Consider the following 23,554-nt stretch of genomic DNA (forward strand, 5'->3'; position numbering starts at 1 on the left):
TGCTACAGCTATATAATTAACAAGCTGAGATGATTGTGTGTGCAACTTCAGTGTTCACTGATTTACACTTGATAGTTGCCAATTTAAAAAAATAAAATCAGTTTTTGTGCACATGCCTGCCAGTTGAATTCTGCTCTAGGTGTTGGTGGGACAGTTAATTAGGAAAACGTGCAACTATGAACTTGGGTCATATTCCAAAAAATGAAAGAAGAACTAGCTGGCAAATACTGTGTTGAAAGTGTAAATGGAAGTATAACTTTCAAGTCTACACGTGTTAACGATTTGTGGTTTGAAAAAGTTTTCATATTTAAGTTTTTAAAGTTTTTTTTCTCCTCTCTTTTAAACTTTGATCTCTTTTGTCTAGTAATATGAGTGTGTTATTAATAGACATTAACAAATCCACAGCTTTGTTTTCTACAAGTCTTTAATTCTCTTAAATGTTTTGAAATGTAAATGATGTGATATATCAGAACTTAGGTGAGGATTCAGTCAATCGTCAGTTTGGGTGCTAAATTCAGCTGAACCTGGAAAAGGAGTGCAGTGATACCAAAGATATGGAAGTGCTACTATTCTGTCTTTTTACATTCTCATCTGCCAAACAAATCTGCAAGTGTGGAGTGACTTGGTGTTTACAGATACTGTCTCAAAGCTGGAGTCTGTATGAATGAATGACTTTGCAGTCTTGAATCCTTACTACGGTTTCCATTAATGTATGCTGCCTGGAATTAACTAATAGACTGGAGGCTCTGTGGAAACTAGATACAGTTTTTAAAAGATACAAGGACAAGCCTAAGAAATAGCCCCAGAAAACAGATAGAAATATCATATTATATTTTAGTAGTTGAGGCTTGTCCTTATTGGAGGCAGCATGGGTTTATGTTCTTGTACTAAAGCAGAAGATATGAAGCACCTGGTGTTATATTAGAAACTGAATCATTTTTAAAGAAATATGATCTGTCTCTCTCCTGGTTTGTTAATTTTTTTCCTCTGGGATTTAAGTGCAAATGAAGTTTTTTTTTTTCCCCTTTATTTCCCTCAAGTATATTTTCTCTTTGCTGCTTCTACTGTGAAAGTTCACTAGCTAGTAATTTTAAAAGGATATCTTTCTTCATGGTTTACTTTAGTGGAATCTTACAGCTGCAGAGACTCTACTGCATGATATTACACTCCTTGTTATTTCATTTATACCACCCTTATACTAGTTCTAATTTCTGAGTGGAAGGTTGAACATAAATAGTTTCAGTGCTATTGGTGATTCTGATTCTGCATTCATGAAATACAGATTCTTATGCACCCCAGGGTATCAGATGTGTTCTAGTATTCCATTGATCTTATTAGTGCTTGTAAAGATGGTGTAGAAGGAAGTAATCAGTGTATCATTTGCAAACAGGTTGTGAATCCTCATTATAATTCAATGACAACTGTGTTATTTATTTGGCTTGATTAAAACTGTTGTATAGGAGGCAATGATTATTCAAACTGAAACAAAAACATGTGGCTTATAAACACAGATAACATGCTAGTAGGCTTTAGATAACAACAATTAAGCTTGAACTTGGGAGAAGTAGCCACACTGATTATATGAGTGCAGTGGAATTTTGTCAGACTCTTCAATACACAGCAAAATTGAACCCTTTTCAATGACTTGCATAATGTGGATGAATAGAATATATCCTCTTTACCATTTTATTTTATTTAGAAGTTCTTTCTGAAGTGTTTTCTAGTTTATATAGTTATATATTGTTATAGTTATCCTTGCATTTTAAAGGAAGGGAAATAATCAGAAATAATGGTTTTCATAATAATAAAACGTTAATATTTGGACAAAGGAGGTGACAAAGAAAATACAGGAAATAGGACATTAATTATTTAAATCATTCTATCTCATTAAAGAAAATTGTGTTGTTTACTTGCAGCTCTTAATGTAAACTGTATCATTTGAAGAGGGGGAAATCCTACTGGCCTCCTAATTACTGCAGGTTATTTGTAGCTCTCTGGTCCTGTGAATAATGTAGTGGTTTACTCCACTTACCCCACAAGCAAAGGTTCTGCTGCCAGGCAGGTGTACAGGTGTCATTGTATAGTCTCCATTCTTTAGTGTGTTCTTTAAATAATGTGATAGATCATGTCATACACCTTTTTTTTTTTTTAATTCTGAATTTTGTTTTCTCCAAAGACAAAATTTTTTTGAATTCCTGCAATAAGCAATTTATCCTGCATCCAGTTAACATTTACTCATGCTAAGGAGAGAGTGGGATCACCTTAACTTTTCCTGCATTTCATGCTTTGGAGATTCTCACAGTTGTCACGAGGAAAATAACTTTATTATTAGAGCAGTAACAGACCTTTAAAGTTCAGAATCTTAGAATACTTTAGTCAGAAGGGACCACTAGAGGCAATGCAGCCTAAACCTCTACTCAGAGCAAGACTAACTTCAAAGTTCAGTCATATTCTCCAGGCTTCATTCAATCAAGATCTGAAAATACCCAAGGACTAGAGAGTTTACAGCTTCCTTGGGCAACCTGTTCTGCATAGAAGAGTGTGCATTTTTTGATGGAAAATACATGGATTGTCCTGGACACTTTTATAGTAAATATGTATCTATATCATTATCTAAAATTTCTGACATCGATGTTATGCTGAGATACCACTACCCTGAATTTAAATAATACAAATGTTGCAGGAAATATTTATAAATTGTGTCTTTATGTGGCAGTGGCCCAGGTTAAATAGGTTTCTGGTAATCTGTGTTAGTCTGTTAATCTGTTAATTAATCTGTTAATCTTCTCTTTATAAATATTGTTTATTAACCAATAGATGAATGGAAACATTAAAAATTTTTTGGTATTGAAAGACCACTCTTGTTTCTTTTAATTTAAAACACTTAAGATAGGAAGAGATTTGAACAGCCATTTACATAAAATAATTCCTTCAGTGTGTTTTTTCCCCTGTATTTATGTAGATTTAAGATTTACTTCTTGTAAAGAATATAGAACTTAAAAAGTCCTCTCTCTCAGGTAGAAGAGCTGATGAATGCACTGGAAAAGACTAGACAAGAGTTAGATTCTACCAAAGCCCGTCTTGCCTCAACACAGCAGTCTTTGGCTGAAAAAGAAGCACATCTGGCCAACCTGAGAATAGAGCGAAGGAAACAGCTTGAAGAAATTCTAGAAATGAAGTAAGTACATTGATTTCTCTAATTTCCAGAAAAAAATGAAATTACTGCTTTTGCTGTAAGAGAAGGTTGTATGTTTTTGTGTGTGTGTGTGGTTTTTTTTTCTTCTCTGCATATATTTAAGTCTCAATATAGGACTAGGAATCTAAGACTGTTAAATTCCTTTTAATGCATGGAAATGCAAAAGGCTTTTTTTTAGAAGTACTCAACAATTTACATGAGATGAATTTTTGAAAGTTGTCATTTGCTACATGCAAATAAAAATACCAGCACTGTGTAAATTCTGTGAGAAATCGAGGATCTAAAGCCCTATCTCTCAGTGGGAATTCTATGCTGGAACTTCTGCTAGTGTCAAATTAGAGGAAAGGGGCTTATTAACTTTATATTGATGGTGCAAAGTTTATTGCATTGAATAATTGGTTAAACCTCCCCCCAAATGAACAAAAAGCTGTTTGCATACACTTTATCACTATATATATGTGTACAGAATGAAAAAGGAAGATACACATATAGTTTAACTTCCTCTGCACAATAAAGGTAAATATCTGTAATTGTGGGACATTAAAGCTCTGATATGATCTTTAAAATTGGCAAAAAGAGTGAACCTGGTAATGACTTGGCTGGGCTGGTAAGTGTGTAGTTAACATTTAGCAAAGAAAATTCACAGTTGCCATTTTGAAACCATTTTCTTGAGGGAGGAAACCATAACGTAACTGCACCTAGATTGTTATAGTTATCTTTGCATTTTAAAGGAAGGGAAATAATCAGAAATAATGGTTTTCATAACATTATTTTAAATAAAAGAAAGTGGAAATGGAGTCATATGCTTACTAGAGTTTTATAGAAATTTTTAGGAATAACTGTCATGTAATACAGGTGCAGAAATACTGCAGTGGAAGCACAAATGTTTCCAGTGTTATCTAAAGAATTTCTGGTTCTGACTTTAATGAGGTCTATAGCTACACAGAAGAATGGAATCACATGTGAATTAGAGCAGTATGTGATATTATTTTCTGTAATAGATACATTATTTTAGTTTTCTGATGTTCTGTTATATGTACATATTCATTCTCCTGTCATAACTCAGGTGCTCAGTGCCAGTCATCTATTTTCTGTATAGTGCTTTGGTCTGTTTCCTCAAGTCTATGTTTGTTTTTTGTCCTAGTCATAGAATTTATTTTTTGAAATCATAATTCACAAATATTGAGCAACACAGAGGAAAAAAACTTTAGTTCTGATAATGTGACTTTTTCAATTAAGTGCACAGAACTGTTGGAGATGGAATCAGAGAGAACTTCTATTTTGTGTTGTGAGATGGAAAGAACAGAATATGGCTATGAGATGTCGGGATGGTTTTGCTGGTCTAGGAGATAGAAAATAGAGTTAATGAACTAAAAAATCCTATATAAAACCACAATTTTAATAAACAGAGAGAACAAATAGATTAATTACAGAAATTGATGTGATCATATTTGCTTTTCTTTTTACTGCCTCTTTAACAACATGAGTACTCTATCAAAAAGCACAGAATGGACAGACTTGTTTTTCTGAGCTCTGTGTATAGAAAGGGCTACATGACTGCTCTGAAGTATAAATTAAATGTAAATACTATTATCAGATTATTTAATAAGATATGCTAAACAACATAAAATGATAGATACACATGTATCCATTAGATACATAATTTTTTAGGTGCATAAATTAATAGATACAGTGGTTGATGAGAAGCTCAGCATGACCCAACAATGTGCATTTGCAGCCCAGAAAGCCAGTTGTATCCTGGGCTGTGTCAAAAGAAGGGCTGGAGCACCTCTGCTATGGACACAGGCTGGGAGAGTTGGAGTTGTTCACCCTGGAGAGGAGAAGGCTCCAGGGGAACTTAGAGCACCTTCCAGGGCCTGAAGATGGTACAAGAGAGCTGGAGAGGAACTTTTTACAAGGACATGGAGTGATAGGACAGAGGGAAATGGCTTTAGAATGAAAGAGAGTAGATTTAGGTTGGATATTAGGAAGAAATTCTTCCCTGAGGGTGGTGAGGCCCTGGCACAGGTTGCCCAAAGAAGCTGTGGCTGCCCCACTCCTGGAAGTGTCCAAGGCAAGGTTGGATGGGGCTTGGAGCAATCTAGGATAGTGGAAGGTGTCCCTGCCCGTGGCAGGGGGCTTGGAAAAAGATGATCTTTAAGGTCTCTTCCAACCCAAACTGTTCTATGATTCTATTAGTAAACATCTTTTAGAAATAATTCAGATATTACTTTACAGTAGTTTAATTTTTCAAAGTGCTCACTGAAATAAGTGAAGGACAAACAAACTTCATGAAACTGCTGCATTATACCAGAATATACTCAATATTGCTTTTTTAAAAAGGGACCAAGGTCTTCTCAAAACCAGATCGTAGAAGCTAACGAAGACCCAGCCATCCAAAGACAGAATAATGATAATTCTGTGTTCTAATAATATACTAAAAGAGTGTCTTATCTCTGACATTTTAAGATAATTTATTAATTGGAAGCATTGACCATAATTTCTATTTATCATTTTTTAAAAAAGCAGTATTGAGTGATTACAGTTTTTGGCTGCTAGCTTCCAGTTAAATAGGCATGAACTGAGTGTTTAAGAACATTCATGATGATTTCCTATGCTTGTATTAAGTTCAAGTTCCAACCATAACTCTGCATTCTAGGCCCATCTGGCTGACATTGTCATGATCCATCTTAATTTACTGGCCCCAGTTTTAGATAACTTCTTCAGTTGTCATTACATGTTCCCATATGCATTCCTTTATTTAAGTAAGTTTAGAATAAAAATGGATAGCAGCTTAATCTTGTTCATATTTGCTTGATCTTTTTGAACTGGAAACTAGCAAAGTACCCTTTAAATGAAAGGTAGTTTGATAACATCAGCTTCTTCTTAACTCGATGCCAATTTGTGAAAAAATGACATTTGTTTTAAATAGAAAGTAGTACATTTGGAGGAGTTGCATTTGCATGTTACTTTCTGAATATATGTGTGGGGTTTTTTTCCAAATGTCTATTAGAAATATTACTATATTAGTTCTGGAGGAAATATTTTTGTTATGGTCGTATTTTTTTAGCAGTGCACTCATAACTCATCCTGACATTAGTGGAAGTTACGTGTACATGTTAACAGGAAAATGCAACATGTGTTCGAATCCATCATTTTGCCTAATTGTCTTATTGCTTTGTGCTCTTTCTGTCTCTGAACACAAGAAAAAAATCAAGGGACTTTTTATTTTTTTAATAAGTGATAGTTTAAAAATATCTGTATTGCATAATGTGACAAAAGGCATGTTAGTGGTTTTTTAAGAAAAAAAAAGTATTTATCATCCATAAAAATATTTCAGTTGGCCCGAACTTAAAATTTGGTAGTTACAAATATATCCCAAGTCTACTTTTTCCAGACATTGTTTTTGTTTTCTGAGAGTCCACAAGTAGGAGCACAGCCTACTGAGAACTTCACAAGGCTTGCCTAGAAAAGCTTATTCATTTTGTAATATGAAGAGCTTGAGGGCAGGAGAAGTTTTTGTGCTGTGATGTAGTGGAGGTTTTTTCAGATGTTTCTGAAATGCCATATTTGTGGAGCATACTTTCATGACCACAGGCTGTCCACAATGCTTTCCTACAGATCTCCTTTCCTATGTGGTGGTTCCTTTCAAAACTCATAAACCTGCTTGTAACAAAATTAGGTAGGTGTATAGACAGATAAATGAGTATTTATATAATGTTAAAATTGCTTTATACGTATGTATGTGAACTAAATGTCTGCCCTCATGGAAAGTGGGTTTTACTCTATGGGACTTATCATCATTTTAGAAATGGTCAAAATTATTTTCCCTTTGGAAGATATAAAGTTTGACCTTTCTTTCTTAAAGTCTAATGGCATGTGAAGGAAAAGATATAAAAATTATTGTCACCCTTTTTGTTAGTTCAAGTTTTAAATTATATGCATTTTATCTTTGAGCTGCAACCACTAAAGTTAAAAACAAAACAAAAAAACCCAACACCCCCTCAGCCCTGCCCCCATCTTTGTTATCAAAACTTGGGGTTTCCTTGGCTGAAAATCCTTAAGTGAACTTTCTGTGCTGTTTATTTACTGTTTAAATACAAGATTAAAAGAAAAAGATATTTCAATGGATGTGCATTAATTTGATAATCTTTCAGTGACTTAAGTTACCTGTGATGAACACTACACTTAGTGAATGACCATGTAATTAATCCCCAGAAAGACTGAACTTCATATTTTAACTTGAAGATCTGAGAATTTTTCTTTTTGAGATTCAACTGTTGATTACTGAGTGTTTTCTTCAGCTGTCAACTAAGTACACTCAGTGCTCTGAAGCTTTCAGAGTATCCTGAATGAAATTCTCGCCAAGAGTTTGAAAGGCAATTTCCTTGCCTTTAATAGAGTTCATGCCATCACATGTGGGTATTGTTAAATCAGTTTTGTTGGAAGTGACTCTGCCCTGAAATTCATTGCAAATTTCCAGAAGAAAATGTATTTTCCCTTTTGTGGAATAAATCAGATTACTTAATAATGAAGCATTAAAGATCTTATAGTAAAATAATCAGCTACTAGTCTTTTTAGTCTATACCAAGAATAGAACTTGGCTGTGCTGTCCAAAAATATATATTTTAAACTGGGTTTTGCAGTATACAGTGACAGGTTAAAATTAAACATCCCTTCCTTTGTTTAAGTATGTTCACCATTTTTTCACTGAAAATGATAGATGAATATTGCTTATCTCTGATTTTCAGTAGGTTTATTCATTTAGCAGCACCTGTGTATAGTGAGGGATGAAATATTTGTGGGAAGAAGGGGATAAAATGTTTTTTTCCACAAGACATTCAGTCCCACCCACTGCCACTCTGTGCAGAAGTGGACACACACTGTACTTTTATCTGCTGGGTTAGTGGTTCAGCTGCTCTGCCAGACAAGGAGAGGGCACTTGCCTTTGCCACTAGATGCCAGTCTTGGGTGCAAGACCATGGTGTGAAGCTGCTTGATTCAAAAAATTGAGTAAGAGCAGCTTCACAGGGCAAGGAGGAAGCTTCTCCTGTTGGGAGGAGATCGTGCCTGGTCCATTTGTCTGTCACCTGGTCTGACTGGTCCCCTCCTGGCTTGTAGTGCAAGAACTTCAGGCATGGAATAGCATACAAAAGTCTCCATATCGGCTTTCGAGGATGTTGCAGGGTTGAAGAGGGTCTTTGAATGGATTCTGGATGTCAGGGATCACAGCCTAAGGGAAAGACTGTGTAAAATGTAAAAAAAAAAAAGGAAAACTAAAGAGTAGGAGTTTGTAGGGAAGTCAAAATGCTTTATGAAGTACTAGTGGCAGAAGTATAAGAAAGTTTACCATTCATCTGGTTTTCTGCAGACATACCCCTTTTTTCCATCAATAAATTTTACTGGAGTAGAAGTTGGGGATTTCACATCTGTGTAGCAGCTCAGCAGGAGTTGCTGCTCTGACAAGGGTTGTTGGATGTCCAGAGAATCTAGACGTGTTTCCAGCACCTGGACAAATCAGCTCATGTCCCTGCCTTACATTCTTCTATTACTATTTCCATCCATCACCCTCTGAACCTGACACTTGGGGAGGGGAAAGGGAGAGGAACTCAACATGTTTTCCTTTATTTATGTCCTAATTGCTCCACCCTAAGAGGTTCTGCCACCTACAGGATAGTGGTTTCTTGCTCATTGCTGTGGGTACAGCAATGGTGAGAAGGGCTTCTGAAATCTGTGTGAGTAGTAAATCCAGTGCATCTGGAATGTTTCAGGGTAATTATGTATGCAGTTCACCTGCTCAGGGCAAACACAGGCAAGAAGCATGATGCTCGTTGACGGGGAAAATCCCTGCTGGAATTGCAGGGACTCTGCTTGCATGGAGCCATGAAGTTAATTTCCTTTTTTTGGGTTCTTCCATACAGCAGCAAGGCTGAGGAAAGCAATATAGCAAGGTAGGAGGAATTGGCAAGGTGATTTAAAGTTGGAACTGCTCTTTGAAATGCGTGGAACTCACTCTTTAAAACCACTTAAAAGGAGAGCTTCCCTGCAGACCCTGCCTGCTCCCTGTGTTACAGTCAGGCAGTGCTTTCCCCTGCCCTCTGTCTTTGCAGAAAGGACAGCAAGGACCATCGTTTCTCTTGCCTACAGGGGAAACTGAGGCGTTTAACTAAAAGGTGGGGACTAAGTTGCTTAGTTTACGCTCCTTTTTTAAATGCTAGTATATTCTAAAAGGAGCCAGCACCTACCTTGGGGATAGTTCTAGGTTAAATCAGTAGTGGATACCTGACATTAAAGAAGTCTATTTGAATTGAAGTTTATGTAAACAGACCAGGGTCAAATTTCTTAGATTATTAATAATGTATTCTTTTGAAAGAAGGATAATTTTAATTTTTTTTTTTTTTACTTTTCCAGCTCTAATACAGCCTATTTTTGGAGAAAGGTGTCTATGATAATTTCTCTAACAAGGATTCTTTAACTCAATAGATTAGATAACAGAATAGTGTATAAAAAGCTCTGAAGAAAAAATAATTTTCAGAAAGCAGTTTACTATTTTTTCATAATTTTATTAGAAAGATTATTTAGACTTGTTTCAGCTGTGGTAATGTATACTATAAACGTGTTCAGATAGCAAGTTGATTGTCTCAAGAACTGTACCATTTCAAATGCAGAACACTAGACTGTTTTTTAGTAACCTGTGGACTGCTTCCATTTAATTGTAGGATTCATGCTGAGAGTGTAGAGAGTCATATCCCAAGTTAAATACAAACAAAACAGCAGGATGTTGATACAACTGTGACTTCCACAGGAAGTAGTTAGAATGGTAATGTGGTCTCCTTCTAACTTGGGTGGAAAGTCTCTTGTGACTTCTTTTGCCCCACAGACCTGTAACACAGCATGCCTTGACTAACATTTTTGACACCAACTTGCAAACATCATAAAGATTAGAGAAAGCCAAATGAAGGCTTTGTTCTCTGGAACAGAAGCTTTCTTGACTAAAATGAAAAGATGTTTTTCTTTTGTAAACAACGAAGGGGCAAAAAGCAATAAAATGTTTCTCTCTGTGAGAATAGGGGTGAGCTGTTTACTTGGGAAAGTGCTTCTCTTAAAGACATATGAGTGTCACCAAGTTCCTACCCCCTTCAGAGTTTTGTATGTTCAGATTAAAGGATAGTATGCTTTGATTTTATTTTATAAGATTCATAATGTTTGAAATCTTATCAGCGTGGGAAGCAAGCGTGCCATTTCTTTTCTTCATTTTGTTCAGTCATAATTGGCTTTCAAAATAGATTGTCACCTGCTTCTGCAGGTGAGTAAGATCAATTTAGGATTTCTGCAAACCATGATATGAGAGGCTGTGTTTGGTCTGCTTTTGTATGGGTATCCAAGCAAAGGCAGTTGGAGCCTCTCCTGTGTTTCCTGTCCGCTTTAGAGAGTGAGAGTGCAGTAACAACCTTTTCAGAATGTTTCACTCGCAGGAAGACACCGTCTTCCTCTCTCTTATGGAAAGGCAGCAGTGCTTCTTATGTCACAAAGGCATTGTCTGAAGGCAAACCAGGAAGAGTTCAACCATATTCCTGACAACACATAGTAGGGTTATAGTAGTTTAGCATATTTGCTGGGCTAGAAAATGAGTCTAGTTTGTTTTCTTCATTTCATAAGCATTTTGGCTTAATCATCATGCACTTCCATAAACAGTGTTCCCAAGAAACTATAGAAATTTAATCTCCTGACTCTCTGGTTGTACAAGTGATCTTCCAGGTTCCTAAGATCCATATGGTTTGAGGCACCTGCCAGACAGAAGGAGACTGATGATAATTCCCACTCTGTATCCTAGTAGTGCACTTTGCTTTCCAATTTTGTTGCCATTGTTCTTCACCCATTGTGGTACCTGACCTCAGTAAAAAATAAGAGTCAATGCTCCACAAACATTTTATGTTGGAAATTCTACAATACTTATTAGGGGTTTAGTGCTTTCCACAGAACCTGAATGGTAGAGAGATCAAGAGGGAACCCTGCAGCTGCTTTATGAGGGAGATACTTAAAGGCTTTTGACTCTGGGGAGGGTAAGGCAGGGGGAGGATATGTTTGAAGTTTGAAGAATCTCAAAGGAAGGTATAAACTGAATGTAGAGCTGTTGTTTGCCAGATCTCTCAGCATGAAGAACATCAGGCACTTGCTCTAGTTAATCAGTGATCGATTCGAAAGAAAGAAGTGCTCCTTTATGGAGTGGTTGGTTGGTGACCTTCTGGAACTTGCTTCCACAGAGGTATCAGCTGATTCAAGAAGGGGTTAGACAAATTCATGGACAAGAGGTCCATAAATGGCTACTTCTTTATATATCTTTTGGCTCTTGTTATTGACCAGTGTTCCTAACATTTATTTTCTATCTGAAGTATCAGCTCTTTCCTGCCACATTGCACCCTTACACCAAAACACACATAGTTAATGATCAGATGATTTCTAAACTATTTTTATTTATTTATTTATTAAGAACTGGTTATAAGTCAACTAGTACACTGTGGAAAGATCAATGGCCATGCTTTGAATAGCATCTTCTGTTGCCCTACAGTGTGTAAGTGGATTTACAAGATGATATAAGTGACAAACTAATTGATTTAAAGTGCAGGTTAAAAGTGAGATATGACAGTTACATGACATTCTCTGGTGATTGAACCACATAGAAGACAGACAGGATTAACAGTGCTTCAGGTTTACAGGTGTCTCTAACTGCTTGAAGAACTTGGAGATACAGAGTTTTCTAGTCTTTTGTAATGTGAATCAAAATTTGAAGAAACAATTACAGTTGAAAATCATTACCTTTACTTCTCCTCTCTTTCCTTTTTTTCTTTTATCAATCTCTTTAAATTAAAATGCTCTTCTGTTTTTCAATTTATAAATGTGTTAGGGGTTAAAATAAGCAAGTCTAATCTATAATATGTATTGATATGTAGAATTATAAATTCATGAGAGATGGAATAGTATTTAGAAAGGGACAGTGATGAAAAGGACAGTATATAAAACTGAGATGGAACTGTGAGTTAGTATTCAGTGAAACATGGACAATGGCAAAAGGATGAGGGCTGAAAAAACCTGAAGAATGAAAATTCAAGTTTGAAATCTTACAAAGAAAAGGTATGGTTTAAAATGAAGTTTGTAATTTTTATCTAAAGGTAACTTACTGGGCAGTTTAGCAATCTTAACTTTTTAGGTAAAGAAGAAAAAGCATATATGCTGTCTACTAAGTATAAAACACTTTTTGTCTGTTTTCTATTGCACAATTTCTTTTGTTTTTAGTGTAAGAAAATACAAGAAATAAAAACGTTTTACTGACAGAACAACAAATATAGGAAGAATCTATATTGTGAAATTACTGATCTTGCCAAAGCTATATAAACACTCTGTTTTAAATCTACCTTAAAAATGCTTTTATTAGCTAAAAAATTAGTGATGATAAAAATTATGAAATAGCATGGCATTTGTTTTGAAGTTCAGCCAGCATGGGAATGTAGAGGCCTCCACCTCTGATAATACACTCCAAAGAGCAAGTGGCTCTAAAGTCAGAAAGGAAGGAGTAGGAGGCTGAAAGTAAAAAAAAAAAAAAAAAAAAGTTAGGCTTCTGTTTCATGGATTTTTTTTCAGGCTGACTGAATTACGCCCTTGTCTACTGAAACCCTCTTAGTGTAATTCCCATTGGCCTCTGTGACACCTAGGGCAATGCTGATCAACTGCAGGCTCCCATGTTCCTAACCTCAGCCAGCTTAATATGATTCTAGCAGATGTTTCTGCATTTTAAACCTCAAAATATGATGGGTCATGTTTTTTTTTTTTTTCTCCTCCTTTTTCCAGTGGCAAATCTTGCATACTTGAGACCCAGGCCATGCAATTCAAGGTTAGGAATTATGAGCTGAGGGTCTCCCCGGTGGGATAATGCTGAACTTAATGTAAACTTGGATTTTTGAAAATGGAGAACCAAAGAAATTTAAAGGTTTGGGTCATTTAAACTAAATTAGTGGATTATTTTTTAATATGTATAAAACCCATAAAATATAAAATGTGCTTAGAAATGTATATGTGATGTTTTCTGTTAGAAGGAAAAGGTCTTATAAAGTCAGGAGAGAACAGAGTCAGAAGCAATCAAACAGGAACAGTTTTCTTATTGGCAGAAGGGAAAGGTTTGGTTACCTTTCTCTGCCTTCCCATTAATCCTTAGGTGCTGTGAAGTAAATCCACTGCTGCCTTCTTCCTGTGCTTCCTCATTCCTCCCCATGTTCCCAAGAAAACAAGTACTTTTCTGTGTGCTGTGGAAAAATACATCTAAATTCCTATTGTTTAGTTTCCTCTGGTTGAGTTCTCCTGTGTGTAATAAGGTGCAAAGTGTGCTTCAAGTTTTGCAGTCTCATGTCCAAGAGCATTCCTTACTGGTCTCTCGTGTGCATTCTCTCATGCTTTGTAAGGTGTGAGCTCACAGGGCAGCCCTTCTGCCTGAAAGGACATAAGTAGCACTTATTCTTTTTTCTAACCAATATAATGGCACCTGTAAGAATTTATTCTCCTACAGTTCTGTACCTCTGTCTTGAAATGAGTCAAAGAGGTTGTCTTTTGGAGAGGGAGACACACTTGTCCTGGTGTATGCCCTCCCACTGAACTGTGTATAGATTACGGATTTAGAGTGTGATCCTGACAAGGCTGATCAATCCCCTTTATTAATAATGTGCCAGGTATAATGGACTCCCATTCTTCATTGGCCATCAATCGTAACTATAATAAACAGGATAATAATAAAAACATGTGTTTTGTTATCGCTGTCAGCACTGTCTAAACAATGTGAATGTGGAAACATTGTAATAAAAAGAGAATTCTTCAAATATAATTGGTAAAACACGGCAGAGCACACAAAAATGTGCTAAAGCACCAAATTCCTAAGGAACAGCACCTCTCCTTTCAATACCACATTGCTGTTTAGCAGAGACTAACAGATCATGAATTATGTGATGACAGTGGAAATTAGGATGAGCTCATCACAATCACTTTTCTCTGATTGTGAACAAAGTTGGCTATATCCACACTGTTGTGCAGTGTACCAGGGTACCTTAGCAAAGCAAAGACCCATCTGAGAAGGTACATTATATAAGTCTGTGCTACGTCTTATAGTCAAACTGTTGTGTTCAGGATAAACATCACCTTAAAAGGACACCTTGGCTTGCTCCCTTAGGGTGAAGTGGCTTCAACTCAATAGATAAACTTTTCAAGGCGAAACAAAAGCTTGGTGACAGCACAGACTTAGGCAGAATATTTCTAGTGAAAGATTTTTTCAGTTGTTGGTAAGTAGATATGTTACATTTGTAGAGAAGCTTGCGTAATCCTAATAGGATTGCTATGCTTATTGTGTTGAATCTTAGTATTTTAAAGTATATTGGGGGATGCAAGTGAAAGGTTTGGTATATTTTTTTCCCTCATATTTAGTAGTGATTTTTCTCAAAACCCATCCAGATTTAGTTTTGTAAATGTGTAGATACTAATGAAAGAACTGTGATTTATTGGTTTAGATTAAAAACGTAAAAATACTTTTTTGTGGTTAAACACTTCACATTTTGTTACAACTCCTCCCTCAAACATATAGTTTATCATTGTTGCATTCAGCTCTGACCAAAATTAGGCCACACAGACTTCTGATGATCACCATATTGCTAGAATAATTCTCATTATAATGAATTATTCTTTTTTGCTTCCCAACAAATTTATCTTTCATTCTTTGAAGACTACCTTCCATGGTTCTAATCTTCTAGGTGGGAGGGAAAATGTAGCTTGGTCTAACAGAGACAGTCACTGAATGTGCTACTGTATTCTTTTGGTTTTCAACCTCCTTGACCTTTATTATGTTAGGGAACAGAGATAGGTACTGAGGAGAAAATGTCAAAGGAAGGGTTTATAGCAGTGAGGGGGCTTCGTGGTAGTTATGTTCAGCTGTCTCCAGGTTATTGCAAGTTGTGTCCCAAAGGCTGGTTAGGAAGGAGTGATGCAATTGATAGAAGAGCTCTTACATTAAACTGAACTTTTACAGGCCTCCTTCCTTCCCCCTGCTCCCTTCCCACTAAAAGATTCAAAATACAGAATTTTCTTGTCTCTCTTTAGGAGATTTACTGTTTGATAACTTATGAGTATTTTTTGTGAGCTGGACAACTTCATCCAGGTCTTGTATGACTATCCTGAGAAACACTTTTTAGTTTTCTGTGAGGTCTGTAAACAAAAGGTAAGCAGTTCATGGCTGTGAAGTTTAGGGCAGGAGCTGGTGTTGGGATAGTGTGAATTCAGTAGCAAATAGTAGAGATTATTACATAACACCTAAAGAACAGAAGCCCAAGAAGCGTGGTAGATCATCATCTGACATCCAGCTACCTGATACCCTCTTAGCAGAGTGGAAAATACTCTGACATTCATGAGCATAAAGAAAGGGACTTTTTACCTAATGAAATATGTTTAAATCTGCAACAGGCATGAAAGAAACTTGACTGCTTTCTAGTTTTGTTTTGGGTGCCTGTTACCCTCCTTGCTCACCTGGATTATTTTGTCAACAACTGAAAGAAACCTGGTGAAATGAAAACAGAATATTTTCTGGTTCTTGTGGCTATGCATACATGTGTACCGAGCTACTGTACTGCTACTGTACTGTACTACTACACTACTGCCCCTCCCTGTCTTAAAAAAATAGTACAAAGATCCAGTCAGGATGAAAATTACCTATAGGATTTTTACAGTTGTATTAAGAAATGGAATTTATATTTTTTGTCTCAGAATAATCTCTCTTCAACACTTCAATAGTGGGATATTTTGTTTAATCTGATGTAGGTTTTTGGTAGTACCTACTTTAAAAATGGATCTAATTAACAGATGAATTTAGGAAATCCCTACTGTAATTTGGCAACTAATGAATGGGGAATATCGGTATATGACAAGCAACTTTCACTTAAGGTTAATGTACCTATTACCTCATTAGAAATGCAACTTTACACTCTTCAAATAAAACCTTTTTGAATTTAAGATATGTATTTGACAAAGGACTGGCTGAACTTACATGAAATAGGCTTTGTGAAATTATGCTACCTTTATTGGTACTGACTAGCTTTATAAATGTTTACCTTAATTATGTTTTATTGTGATTAAAAAAGATTGCAGATACTCTGCCTTTTTTTGTAAAGTGAGCTGTTGGAGCCTTTTCTGTTAAAGATGGGGGTAGGATATGGAGAATAGTCCAGCTCCAGAGAGGAGGCCCCTCACAGGCCATATGAATCCACTTACATGTAAATTGCTTGTCTATATGAATTAAGGTGAAGGTTATGAAAGAACTGCATTTCTGTGTTTATTGTAGGATTTTTGACAGTCTCTTTCCTCTTTCAAGTAAATTTGGCTTAAGTCCACAGTCAGTACAGTTTTAAGTAAACTCCTCTTTTGTTACATTAACAAGGTTATAACATCACTGAGGCAGATTTCCAGCTGCATGAATTGAGGCCTGAACATGCAGACTGAGGGGATAATTAAAACCTTAGGGTGGGAGAGTTAAACTACCAACTAAAATTGGATAAAAGGCTAATTGTCCATGGCAACATAATACATGTTTCTAAATACCTGTGAAATAAAGATAAATATTCGTGGTCTTTTAATTCCTTTATGAATGCTCAGTTCAGGTTTTTTTTTTAGGGCATAACAAAAATAAAGAGAAAGTAAATAGAGAACCGAAGAATTATTTCCCAGATATTGTTGTGCTTTAGTTATTAACTGAAAAACAGAATTCTTTTGAAGACTTCAGTGATTTTCTGCCTGCCTTTACAATTCAGGAAGCATTTTTGTGTAGGAAGTATGAGCCTCACTGTGTGATATGGTATATTGGAATGGACTGGTTAGTGCTTTGTCAAAATTTGTCATATCTCTTTTTCCTTCCTCCTTTTTTTCATTTTTGAGAGTGGAGTTACATACCTTTGGTGACCTTCAAGAAGATGACATAGAGTCAGGCAAGATGATACATTACCACAAAGTTAAAAAAACAAAATGGGTTGTAATGGCAGCTTGTACTGAACTAAATGAATTGTGAAGGCCCATTTGTTATTCATTAGGAGAAGCAGAGCAGATTACTGTTCTGCCTTCATAGGGAGCCTTTAAACTTAAGGTCATTTTACACTAGTACCCTTGTGGCATGGACAGCATTTAATACATTTTTAACAGCTTTTACATTTCCATGGTTTGCAGCAGTGCTTGTTGAATCATTTCTCTAATGAAGGTGTTTTAAACTAGTTTAGAGTTACTTTGGGGGAAAAAACAGGAAAAAAAAGAAATAATTGGGTTGATGAAGTGACTTTATATACTAAAGAGCTAAGCATGCAGAACATATTGCTATAAAGTAATGCATGCTGATTCCCACTGCTACAGAAGTACATCCCTGGGGAACTGTGCTTTTTTGTTGTTGTTGGTTTTATGCGTGTGTGTGTTTTAAAATGTAAATAGAATGAAAGTTGTGTTTTTCACAGCGCTCATTCCTTTGGGGAAGTAAGGTCTGAGGACAGAAATTTAGGAATATTTTTTGTGCTATTTCTGGGTTGCTCAGGAGTCTGATGAAGAACATTCAACATTTTGGCATATTTTGGTGAAGTGTGCATACTGACTCTCTTGTTGAAAGTGAGCATCTAAGGAACCCATCATAAAATGAACGTGGAGTGGAGGGTAGAGTTTCACTGATCAAAATAAAAATTGGTTATTTCAGTGCCTCTCAAATGGTTCAGTGGTGCTGTGGAAAGTCAAGGCAGAAAGGTAGGTACCAATATGGAACAATCTGAGAATAATTTTTTAAAAAGCGCTGAATGAATCTAAAATTCTGTTAGCTTAAAGAATGATTTGTACCTCTAAAGAAAGGTTTTACCCCAGTTAAAGGAAGCAATCATTTCACAAGCTAATGTTTTAATGTAGATTATAGTCTTTCATATGTCTTCAAATTTCATACCTTCAGTCCACATTGTTGTGGATTTAGCTGTCAAAAGCCAAATTACAGTGCCTTTACTTTTGTTCAGAAGGTATTAGAACACAAACGATGTACTGAGTTTCAAGAATTGTTTAAAAATAAACTTAGTTAACAAAATACTAATTTAAATGTATGATGGTGTTTCTCCCCACAGCCAGTCCACTCTTTATTTTCTTTTTCTTGTATAGCAGATTAGCAGCATTTGTTTTTTACTTCATTGCCAATGGCTTTCACTGCAGATTTTTCTATTGATTTTACTGGAAGCCTACTTTTATGGGAAACAGCTTCTTTCCTACCTTGCATTTTTTTTAAAAGCAGTTTTTGAGATAGTATAAGTGTATCTGTGGTGGTTTATTTTCTTTGATTCTATGCAAGTCAGCCCTAGGACTGATCTAATGCACTGGGCACACTGACAGTTTTACCTGTGGTTCATAATACACTGTCTGTATTTGCTGTGGCACAAAAGAGACGTGGTGTGGTAGGATTTGTGAGAATCTGCTGTTGGTTAGAGCTTTGCAGTGTGCCTGCTTCCATCTATGCTCCATGAGTCTAAAGCTCTGTAAATAATCAAATTTGACTAAATAGTTATTAGGTATTACAAAAATAACTTGAGAGACATATTGAAAGGCTAGATACATGCTAATCCACAGACAAAATCTAGTAGTGGTAGGGGTTTTTTTCTGTGTTATTCTGTCATCATAAAGCAAGCAGGGAGTTTCTGTAAAGAGAGTGTAAGGAAAACAGATCGATTTGGAAAACACTGTATTGTTGTAAATCTGGCAAAACTAAGAGGAAGAAAATCTCCTTCAGTTATATTCCTTCAGGTGACTGAACCTTAGACTGATAAGAATAGTGGCAGATTAAATGAACAGCAGGTAAAAGATTCATGTTGAGAGCTGACATCCTGCCTCATAAAGGAAAGAACAGATTTCTGTACCAAGTGATTTTTTTGACACTGATCATTGTGGTTGGAGCATGTTTCATAGATGGGAAGGACCAAAAATACTTCTAACACAGAATTTGTGTGAAAGCAAACGTAAATGCATACAGAATATATTTGATGTGTTCTAATCCAAATGCTGCTACATCACTTGTTTCTTGATCAGGTGAATCAGAAAGCAGTCACGCTGAGGTCTCAAAACAGAAGCAGGCATGGAAAATAAAGAGTATATTGGCAGTCTTCTGTTTTTATAGGCAAGAATTTATAGCACTCAAGGTAAAGAACAGCAGTTTCCAGGAGCCAAAGGAGCTTGCACTTGGCTTCTAGACTCCTACTTGCTAAATCTGCGGAAAGCCTGAGGAAACTCCTGTAGTTCCCTAAGTTAAGGAAGCAATAGTGGGACAGGAGCAGAGCTTAAATGAACTGCACAGTAATGTACTGTGTATTCTTTCTGAAGTGCTAATGTATTAAACTTTGTAGGCAGGTGGTAGTAACAATCAAAAGTCTGTTGTTAAAGTCTAGAAAATGAAAGTGATGACATTAAAGAAACAGATCATATGCCTTGGTCCTTTAAGAGGGACAAGCTTTGGCAAAACAAAAGGAAATATTCTCCAGGGAGAACGAAGTATCTGTTGTCTGAAATCTGGCACAAGCTAGTTTTTCTTCCATTGGAAGACAGGGGAAATGCCTATTCAATTTGAAAGCACTGGAGGGTTTAAGGTGTATGCCCTTCAGAGATTTTAACAGTGTGACCGGCTCCCTTAGAGTCACAGCTGGGAGAGACTGGGGTTAGCGTGTTTTCTTAGGGACAATAATAGAGGTGCCAGCTGTTGTCAGGAACTATCATGTCAGTAACATGTGGTGAATAAATGTGGTTGATAACTATTACATTAAAATTTCTAGTATCAGAGATCATTTTTTTCTCATTAGTGGAAATGAACGATCTGATCTTCAGCTAGTTTATAACTAGAATTTAGATCTTGTAAGAGAACAAAACGAGCTGACGGATTTCAGTGGTGAAAAGCTTCTGGTTAAATGAAGTGAGCTGCAAGAAGCAATAGTCATGACACAGTTGGGCAGAGACAGATGTGCAGATGAATAACCAAAATTAATAACAGGCACCCTTAAAGGGCTGGTTAATCTGCCAGTAGAGAGTCTGTCTCTTTTCTACCCACTAGTACATCAGCTCATAAAAAATACAAATGAGCCCAATAGCAGCAAGAGCCTTAAGATCTGCTTCCTCATTAGTGAAACTTCAGAGAAGTGTTTCCTATGGGTCCATATCTTTTTCTACCTTTTAAGAAAAGTTGTTAGCAGGACTATGTAGACTGAGTTCTTGGGGCAAGGGAGAGAAAGCAGTGGAATGAATCTATAAAAGGAAGAGTTTATCTTGGATTACTTTGGCAAACAGTATATTTAAGGGTTTTAATGGGGAAAAATGCATTAATATATTTGATAAGATTTTTTTTTTGTGTGGTGTAGACAAACTATCTTGTGTGGATTATATTTTTATTCATGTTGTAGCCCACTGAGAGCAGGACTGTTAGTAGATTATATGTGATGTTCTGGGCATTCTTAGCTCTTAGGGTAGCAAATTATTCTGTTTTGCACAACTGGGACCAACCTAAGGAAAAGATCCAAGGATGGCTTTTCCTGACATTATGGAAAAGTTCATGAACTGTAAGTTGTATGTGTAGTGTTGAAAGATAAAGTTACAAATTCAGAGTGGGAGAAAATGCCATTTTCAGAAGCTGAAAATAGAAAGGGTAGAGCAAGCTGGGGGAAAAGCCTGACCAGCCTCAGCTTTAGAACGATTCTTTCTGCTGTGGTTGTGTAAAAGCTGGAAAAAAAAAAGTGAGGTGGACAAGTAGAAAGAAGAGAAGAGGTCAGTGGTCAAGAGGTACACTAGGGTTTGTTCAGCTGTAATGATAACTGGAACTGATAAATTTAGTTAAGGGGGGGTTCTAGTACTGAAAAAACAGAGGATGTAAACAACTTTGTTCCCTCTGTCTTCCTTCTGAAACTACCGAGTGAAAGCTAGGGCTCGCTTCAAGCACTCTCTCACAATTTATCTTCTCTTTGACCTTCTGTTTGGATATATTGCCTAATATATAGCAATTACCTCAAAGCTATTTGTAGTCATCTTTGGGGATCATGTGTCTAGTTATGTGAGCCTCTTTTTTTTCAAAGTTGGAAAAAAAATTGTTCCAGGCAAAACAACCAAAAACCAGAATTGTAGAACTGGTTGCACATGTGTTTAGTGTAATGAAATTTATGCCTAATTCTTTCCCTAATGCTACATAATAGATCATGATGATCTTACTCCTGTACAATGTAATCTTCTCCTGTGTATCTGGGTTATCTGACTGTTACACTATTGTTCAAACTAATTTGGGTGCTTCTTTCTCTCCTTTTCTCCTCTCCCTCATAAACAGTAATCATGTAGAATGACGTGTTTCTGTATTTCTTTTAATGACCTAGTTTATGCTTATCAGCAGCTCTTACAGAGGTATTCATGTTCTTTCCCAAGGTGATACACTCTGCCTCTTCACAAGTTCTTTGACTAAGTATTTATCCACACTCATGTTTGGAAGAAAGGGCCTCCAAGCACTAAAGATCCAGATAACAACAGCAATAGGGAGCAATGACACACATTTGAAGTTCTTACAGTGATGTACTGACTTGTAAACCTGTATGATTCACTTCAGATTTTTGTTGATTCGGTTTTAGAAGAACTTCATCTATTTTTCTGTCTGTCTACATCTATGAAACACATACATGCACACACATACATTTGGTGTTTGTTTCTCAGTGATGTGAGAGACCCTTTAACCCCCTGCTGCTGTCTAATAGGTTCAGGAATTACTGCTTTTAAAAGCACTTATTGACCCGATGGAGTCAGGAAAATCACATACTTTTAAAATCCAAGGTCTTCCATGTCAGGAATATTGTTCATTAGCAAAATTGTTCATTTATCTAAATTTATACTTAGCCTGTGTTTAAGTACTTCCTATAGGTCTCTAATTACCATTTGACATGCCAATTCTACACAGATAGAGTGTCAAGAGATTCTGAAGCTTTCCTCCCTCTTGGGAACCTCAGAGACCAAGAAACATATTAGCTATTTAGAGCAAAAGTAGTTGTATCATTTCACAAACTTTACAATATTTGTAGAATTATATATATTATTCCTATTTAAAGGATAAAAGTATTTGTGTTTCCTTACCTGGCTTCTCTACACAACAAATTTGTTAGCTGGCAACTTCATCCAGAGTTTGTTTATGTTTGACACAGTAGGGATGGCCTGCACTTTCTCAATCATCTGCTGTATTTGCATAACCTTGCAGAGTTAATGGCTGCCATTCTAACAAATTAAGCTGGTTTCCTATGTCTTTAATGGATTAAGTCCTCTTAGACAAGTTATGCTTTATTTTATTCCATGAACAGTGTTTGCTAAGAGTCCTAAATAATACATTCATTTGTGTTATTCTATTGTTGTTTGACTTGAATGGTAAAAAACATATATGTGATGAATACTTAACAAATGGGGAACAAACTGAGTTTTTTATCCATATAAAGACAGATTACAAAGATCATCAATGCTTAATAGAAGAAAAAAAATTAAAGTTATGCTTTAATTACTTCAAATATTTGAAAATATTTTTTCTGTGAGAATAGTCATAGTTTAAGTTTTTATTGCATTATACTAGAATTCTACTCAGTTTCTGATTCCTGCCATGATTTAAAAAAAGTCCATAATTTACACTATGTACTCCAGGTGTAGCAGAAACATTGCAGCATATGGTACATGTGATAAATGAGTTCCCTAAGAACTGCAACATACATTGGAATTGTCAATATGTGTAAACAGGTTAGAGGCAAAATATCTGAATGGAATGTATGATAATGTTATAAATTCCTGATAAAGCCATGTTTTGCAACTAAAGCGGTATTTAAAAATAACAATTTGTGCAAATCAAACAGCATTGAATCTGAGGCAATATCACCTACCTGTTTATAGAGTAGTATTTTGATAATTTATAAATGATCCATAGTGGACATATTCTTGAAGCCTTCTGGTGTGGTAGAGAGGTAGTGCTTCTGTAGTTTTTACTCTACATATAACTGGAGGTATAAAGCTACTTTTAATGTGAATGAAACTTTTTACTGAAGTTTTTTTTTCAGCATGAGAATTAGGCAATAAATTAATTTCAGACTGTGCATTTCCTACTTCAGTGCCTGTGCATTTCTCCAGAAATGCACCTAGGTGTTGAGAATACAAATATGCATCTCTGTTCATCACACTGGAGTTCATTTAGATAAATTTTAACTCTGTGAAGTACATATATAGTGTATGTGATATTTGGGTTAGAACAGTATAGCTAAGTGCAGAGGAATTGAATTGTTCCTG

The 23,554-nt window shown here is 36.0% G+C and overlaps 1 protein-coding gene across 14 annotated transcripts in view; it reads left to right on the plus strand.

Annotated features, from left to right (window-relative positions):
* Window positions 1-23,554, plus strand: part of ERC2 (ELKS/RAB6-interacting/CAST family member 2) — a 428,559-nt gene that overhangs the window by 217,392 nt on the left and 187,613 nt on the right. For all 14 annotated transcript variants that reach the window (XR_010433483.1, XR_010433473.1, XR_010433476.1 and 11 more), the window contains one exon: window positions 3,018-3,178. Coding sequence is in view for 1 of the 14 variants with exons in the window: in XM_064667650.1 (XP_064523720.1) it covers window positions 3,018-3,178 (161 nt within the window). In the remaining 13 variants the exon portion in view is untranslated. The remainder of the gene's footprint in view (window positions 1-3,017; window positions 3,179-23,554) is intronic.

Source organism: Pseudopipra pipra, chromosome 11 (assembly GCF_036250125.1).
Source record: "Pseudopipra pipra isolate bDixPip1 chromosome 11, bDixPip1.hap1, whole genome shotgun sequence".
In the NCBI taxonomy this organism is placed as follows: Eukaryota; Metazoa; Chordata; class Aves; order Passeriformes; family Pipridae; genus Pseudopipra; species Pseudopipra pipra.